The sequence below is a fragment of the Manduca sexta genome, unplaced genomic scaffold, assembly GCF_014839805.1.
Source record: "Manduca sexta isolate Smith_Timp_Sample1 unplaced genomic scaffold, JHU_Msex_v1.0 HiC_scaffold_343, whole genome shotgun sequence".
Taxonomy (NCBI): domain Eukaryota; kingdom Metazoa; phylum Arthropoda; class Insecta; order Lepidoptera; family Sphingidae; genus Manduca; species Manduca sexta.
In genome coordinates, this window is record NW_023594497.1 from 8,442 (window position 1) to 15,710 (window position 7,269).

General features: G+C 37.7%; 1 protein-coding gene across 1 annotated transcript; it reads right to left on the reverse strand.

Annotated features, from left to right (window-relative positions):
• Nucleotides 1–2,850: 2,850 nt before the first annotated feature.
• On the reverse strand, nucleotides 2,851–7,124 carry LOC119192952 (cysteine--tRNA ligase, cytoplasmic-like). The gene is made up of 6 exons (XM_037446680.1): nucleotides 7,095–7,124; nucleotides 6,471–6,587; nucleotides 5,401–5,605; nucleotides 5,169–5,330; nucleotides 4,427–4,623; nucleotides 2,851–2,949 (listed from the first exon to the last, which is right to left on the reverse strand). Exons 1-6 carry the CDS (start codon nucleotides 7,122–7,124, stop codon nucleotides 2,851–2,853), a joined length of 810 nt encoding a protein of 269 aa, XP_037302577.1.
• Nucleotides 7,125–7,269: the final 145 nt, after the last annotated feature.

Sequence of the window (7,269 nt, forward strand, 5' to 3'; positions counted from 1 at the left end):
GTCAAAAAGCGTAAGTGTGTGTGTACTGTTTAGGGATTGCAATCCGGTACAAACTTAAATCCGGCCGGATTCAGCCGGAATCACGAGAATTCCGCCGGATCCGGCCGGATCCGGATTAGTATTTTGGGTGTGCAACATAGCGCATATATCTAACTTCATGCCATAATATAAGGAATAATCTACGGGGAAAAATAGAAACGATTTTGTGCGAAAATCAACTCTTATTGATTTATAATTATTATCAGTCAGTTATTATATAATAATCAGTCTCAAAGATTACAAACAACAGTGAATTATTTACGGTTTAAATTAAGTTAAACCCGTTCATAAAAACTAAATTAAATCAACATCATATTCTTCTATAATCCAAATTAAAATTTCCAAAATCAACAGCTTATGGATACTATACCCATGCATTCATTACAGCACAGATCACTTTTCTTGTTGGAAATACGCTCTTAGAAAACAAATTATATTAATAGTATCATCCTTTAGCCTACTTCTCAAGGAACTGCAAATATAACCAGCGGCCGAAAAAGCCCTTTCAGCTTCAACGCTGGTTGGTTTCACTAAAGTCAAAAAGTCATATATTAGAGACAAGTATTTCCCTCTATCTCCTTCAGTTTCATAAGCGCTCATTTCTTTCTTAAGTTTTTTAGTACTTTCGCACGGTTTTGATAAGAGAAATTACGTTTTTCTTAATATATCGGATCCGGCCACCGGATCCGGTGATATTGTTGGATCCGGTAGGCAACGAAAACGTACCGGATCCGCCGGACCGGATTACAATCCCTAGTACTGTGTATATATATAAAATACCTTCAATCTAATATGCATTATATTATGAATGTACGCAATAAAATTATTTGTAGCGTTGTGTGCTACCTATGTGCTCCGTTGACCTCGCAACATTTTAGAGATTCACACCTAGATTATAAAGCCTAGATTAGGCATAATTTAGCCATAACTCTTCCAGTCGTCAGACAAGTTGCGCTTAAATATAAATCAATTAAAATTGTATAAATTTAATATTAGTGTAGATCGGTTTTTAAAAGACTTTCTTGTCCGTTTTGTGGTTGGAATAACTGCTGTCTGTATTTATGCGAATGGGAATTAATTATTTTAAAGAAACAGGTTTTTTTGTCCAATAGCCTAATAATGTTAATCACAGGTTGTAGTTATAAATTGTAGACTCAGCATACAAATTATACGGTTTTGCTGTTTCCGTATTGTTGTAGCCCCATCATAATAGCGCAAAAGTATGTTTAGCATCCGCATTAGGCCAAAGTAGGTGGCTTAGGCTTAGATCCTTTTAGTGGTAAAGTAGGCTCGTACTCAGCAGGGAGCAGTATATTAATACAGGGCTGGTAGATACCCAGCACGTGCTCCAGGTGTATATAATTATTACACTTAATATCTTAGTCGGACACTATTTTGCGGAGTTTATCTAGATTTTTATATTAAAATTTAATTCGCGTAAACATAAAATATCATTGGTCGGATACTTTTGAAAAAGTTAGTTATTTCAATCATGGTACATACAGACAGTTGTCAATATCCTCAGTTAGGTGCTTAGTCATTCGCTATTTTTGGACTTGACAGAATTATTAGGTAAAAAAATGGCGAACGCTGACCATTGGACATATAAGATTATATTCAATAAAACTATATTTGGTTGCTGAAACTCGCTCTGAAGAAAATGACTATCTAAGCAAACTTACATTGAAAAGTAGTCGTTAGTATATATAGTAGCACCCGGAAAATTAATTTTATCTTATAATTAATTTTCTTTATGTAATTCCTTTCCTCCGGCTTGAGCACGCCGATTATAATCTCATCAGAGGGGGCGTAAAAAACAATCAACCGTAACTTTCTCTATTCGATTCCTATATTTTTTAAGTTTATAAATTAATTTAATTTTTATGAGAATTATGACCATTATTTTCTTTTTCACCTTCTGCGAGATATTTCATCTTTGATCCATTATTATTAACGCAAATTATCTAAATACTAATAATTATCATTCCCTATGTATTGTTTATTGACGTCACGACAAAAGACTTCATTTAAAAACTGTAAAGCGCATAAAAGGCGAGGTGTGCACGGCGCGGTGTAGGCCCGGCGCGGCGCGGCGCGGCGCGGCGCGGCGCTCGGTGCAGTGTAGGCCCGGCGCACGAGTGCAGACGGAGCTGGCGTGTCGCCGCCAGTCGCCACGCGTGCGGTACTTGTGCCACCCTACCGATGTTATTATCGGTAACGCCTCACAAAAACGCGGCCGGATTGTTTACCTCACTTTTTACCTTTTTTAAACTACTGTTTAGCTTTTTATAGTTATTTTTGTGTCGCGCACGCGGCTTCCACCTTTAGACAAGTTCCATTCAACCGTTATAGGTCGGTTGAACATCTCTATTGTTGTTTCTCGGCGTCGAGGTAACTCACTTTTAATGTTTATTTAAATGGAGATAATCGCCTTTTTAATACAATTTCGTTGATTTGTTGTTTATAAAAATGATAGTTGAGAGACATGGCAATAGAATGATGTGAATAAAAGAGGGTGTATTTTAGTAAAAATATTTATTGAGTTTTAATTTTTTTGTACAAAATGCGATGATTTTTGCTCACCATTTGTATGCAAGAAGATACCTAATACATGATTTTTAATACTGAAACCACGTTGTGATCAAGTTTATCAATTGTTTCTCAAGCACGTGTTAGATTTACCCACATTAATGTATCCTGGCATAGTTAATGATTATTTACATAATTTCGCGGCGATGTTACTATTAAATGAAGAAATAAATAAAACATTTCGTTCCATTTTGTCAGCAAGTGTTAATGGTTGATAAATACTCATTGTATTTTTTCTTGAGCTTGTTGCAATTTCTGCAGTTTTTTATTAAACCCTTTGCTAAAAGTTCTTTTGCCTTCGTGATCGTGTGTTGGTAAACCCTGGAAATAATAATTAGTATTAAATAGTAATCATGAGAACACATCTTGTATATTTACTATAAAGAATGAATTTGAGTTATTTTAAATGTCGTCTTACATTGATAAATTACTGTCATTTTTTTATATCCGAGAAAGATATACAATAAAGATTGAATGTTTGTCAGTAGTCAGGTTTTCAAATTAAGTAATATTCAATATAAATTGGGAGAATCGCTGTACTTTAAATAATTAGTTGTATAATTTATAACTAACAAGTATTTTAGTTTAACAATTGTTTTTCATTATAGGAAAATAACGAAGTGCAAAAGAGTAACAAAGTAAGGGGAATCTCGATCGATCTAGGTATAGGACTTCAACGCTATTTCTACGAAACAATTTTCCGCCTATGAACGGAGTTCTTCGAAATCATCTTATTATTTGTAGCCTATTCGTACTTTTTGAAATAACAAGGTACAATTTTCGATTTTTTTATCTGAATCATTTATTTTCATAGTGATTACCAGTGACAGAATTACATACTATAATCGACAAAAAGATTTTATTAATGTTAATATTAGTGGGGACAGTGTTCCGTTGACTTGGCTAGTCTACTCACAATATGTCTAACTTAATTTACCTCTGAAATAGAGATGAAACAGATATCCGGAAACTATCCGTATCCGGCCTATCTGGCGACCTAAACACTATCCGGCCGGATACCGGACATCTAGCGCCTATTCGGGTATCCGGCCGACCGGATACTGGACTAAAAAAAACTAATTGTCTTTAGGTAATTAAAGTTATTTAATTTAGTTTAGTTATTAATAAGTATCCTAGTAAGAGTGATTGAAGTGCGTCGCAAGTCGTCGTCCAGTAGCTATCATTGTTGTCACTTCTGCCTAGACTTTGAGCGACTCACTTATAGCATTTGACGCGTATATATAAAACATCTAACAGAATCATACTCATCCAAACGAACACACTTTACCATATTAGTGCCTCTATCATGAATGAGTAAATGTATTTTAAATGCTTAGATATCCGGCGGCCGAATATCTGACTATCTGGCTACAAGATTGGCCAGATAACCGGTATCCGGCTAAACTGCTATCCGTTGCATATCTACTCTGAAGTCATATTGACATTTGAAAATTGCAATAGAATCAAATTATTTATATTTCACACCAGTCTTGTTTAATAATTTCTTAGCTCCGCTCCGCTTCCTAGCTCGTTTTATTGGACAAGTAAGATTAATAAACTTGGAAGAGAGAATAAGCAAACCATCCCTGGTTTGCTTCCCAGTCTTGATACCCGTAGTGTAAGAAACGGCGTTAACCAGAGAAGCGCGCCGAATTGCATTTATTTTGTGTGCCGCGGCGACTTTCTGATGCAGACAGTTCCACGGTAAATGTATATAATGAATTTATACGACTCGATTTAAATCGACTCAGCGATACTAATCAACGCTATGCATTGTGCCAAAACAGCAGAAACATACCTTGTCATCGAATTGCGAGTATTTATCAGTTTCCTTCTTGAACATTTCGCTGGGTGGTATTTTCTTTTGTTCTTCTTTAGCTCGCTGGGCCTCTAACAACTCTTGTTTCTTCTTTTGTTTCTCCGCTTCTAAGCGTTTCTTTTCTTCTCTTTCTTTCGCCAATTCTTCTTTACTGACCAACTTCACGACGGTGCGATCTAAATTAAGGAATATAATTTAAGTAAAATTATATTAAGTAATATTACTTTTATGTTGTTCCGACAATATTTTCATCGAAATATTAAAAATTGTTTTAATTTTTTTAAGTGCTCTGAATGACGGGACGAGTTTGTCGTTCGCCTGATGTTAATGATACGATCGCCCATTAACAGTAAGTTAAAAATAACATCAAAATCTTGAATTACAAAGTATTGTTTGGTATTCTACTGCGCTCGCCATCCTGAGATATGAGATGTTAAGTCTTGTTATGTCCAGTAGTTACACTGGCTACTATGTCCTTTAAAATACAACAGTGACTACACACTACTTCTTGGCGGCAGAAATAGATATTGCGATGGTATCCATGCGGATTCTTACATATGAGAGACCTACCACCAGTATACACATGATTTTACTTTTGGGATTATTACATAATGTTACATAGTTAGAATAATTGTATATTACAAAACCAATCTAATTGCTGAATTTATATCTCAACTCTATAGGTTGAAATGACTAACATGTTGAAGTGGTCGTGTCCCACCTGCCTTGTCCTCGAGCCTGACGCCGAGGTCGGGCAGCACGCGGTCCCGCAGCGCGTCGCACAGCGCCAGCACGTCCGCCGCCGCGCCGCCCGCGCCGCCGCGCTCACCGCCGCGCGGAACTCGCCCAGCGCCTGCAGGTACGGCAGCACCGCCGCCTCCAGCTGCCGGCGACACGCGGCATTAGCACACAGTAGAAGTATAGTATCGTCGCGTACACAGTGGATGACTCACGCAGACGCCGTCCGCGTCGGCGACGGGGAAGCCGATGCCGCCGCGCGGGCCCTCGACGGCGCCGAAGACGTGCAGCACGTCGGTGACGTAGCGCGCGGCGGCGCCAGCAGCGGCGCGGCGCGCGGCCCCGCCTGCCGCAGGAACACGTGCGCCGCGCCCGCCAGCTCCCGCAGCGACTCCATCGCGCTGCGCGTGTCGATGTTGTCTGCAAACATACTCATTACATGAACAATGTACTAACCAATTTGTATTCTCATACTTCTACGTAGTCAATGGAAAACTATCTCCATAAGAATGAAAATAGAAATAATAAGAACATTATTTGAACTAATTGGATATATTTTGTACCCGACAAAACTGAAAACTTAATACATGAAAACACCTAATATAGTAACTGGTTTTGCCCATAGACAGACAGTGTATTACCATGACGTAATTTTGGGAACCTACGAGAATTGCAAAACCTTTGTCGATATTATATTTGAACCACACTGTACGCAATATCAAAATACTTAACACACGAGCATGTAAACTGGATGACGTTAAGTTGGCACTACCACAATGTACCCATACTACGGTAAAATTAGGTATTACAGCTTTCGTTTTAGGGTTCCGTACCTCAAACAAACCTCTTATAGGATCACTGTTCGTCTGTCTGTCTGTCAAGACCCTCTTTCTCAGAAACCCGTAGAACTATCAAGTTAAAATTTATATCAAATACTCGGGACTACATGGAACTACTACTACATGGAGAAACAATATCTTACTGCACATGTATAGGAAAATCTAAAAACCCTAAATATGCACTTTAGTAATGAAAAAACTAATTTAATATTATTACAAACTAATTATTTATGACTGGTGCAATAACCGTGTCCAAAAATCGAACGACAATGTCAAATTATTACCTAGTGTTACCCCACTAAAAAATTAAAGAGTCATGGATGTGCTGCCATTCCTAATGGGAAAGAATAATGTTTACGAAGGGACTAGTCTGGGAATCCAGAAAGTTCGCTCAGATGTATTAGTTAAACAAAATTGCCCAACTCACCACAGAGCGCAGCGTGTACTTGCTCTTTGACCGCAGTAAGTTTTGCAGAGAGCTGTTTCTCCTCGGGTCCCCAGGAGCCGCCGCATCCCTCATCGTACCCGTTACGCAGAGCGTCTTTCACCGTCAAAAAGAATTCCTGAAAATATACTTACAATATACTAAAAACTCATTTCCATAGATTTCATATAAAATTCGATATGAAATTGTACATGAATAATAAAACGTAAACGTATTACAACGAGTATATATGCCTGGTCAAACTATGGAATCCCTAACAATAATTAAGAATAACTACATAATTGAAATAATTCGAAAGATACAAACCTTTATTTAAAAGATTGTTTAAACAACTACGTTTTGCTCCAGCGTAATGAAAACATACAACACAGTTCCGCACTTTGCCACGATCCGATCCACTTGAACGGTAACGAAACTTTACGATCAGTTTCGATTGATAAGAGATCTTGCACTCCATACTTATTAACATTTTATTATGATAAAGGGTATTAACAAAGTCCACACGATGTGTTATGATAAAAAAAATTCATATGCATAGTACAAGTCAGGCAAGACAGCTTTACAATTACTTACATTTAAAAATGCGACAAGGGAATGAGTTTAATATAAACAAAAAATAACTCACATTAAAGAACTTTTCGGTTTGTATGGCCATGTCCATCGTATTTTCAGAGTAATCCAAGGTCTCTTTCCATCCATGCAAGAGCCGAAGCGCAGCTGTCTCGCCGTGTGACGTTTCAACGCATCGCCGATCGTGATGAAGTTTTTCAACGATTTGGACATCTTGCAACCAGCGATCA

Bases quoted from the DNA above. Each gene is read 5' to 3' on its own strand.
- LOC119192952 (XM_037446680.1), bottom strand. From the start codon at position 7,124: ATGGCCATACAAACCGAAAAGTTCTTTAAT. The intron at 5,606-6,470 runs GTACACGCTGCG...GTATGTTTGCAG, and splicing joins TTACTGCGGTCAAAGAGCAA to ACAACATCGACACGCGCAGC. The intron at 2,950-4,426 runs GTATGTTTCTGC...TATTATTTCCAG, and splicing joins ACTCGCAATTCGATGACAAG to GGTTTACCAACACACGATCA.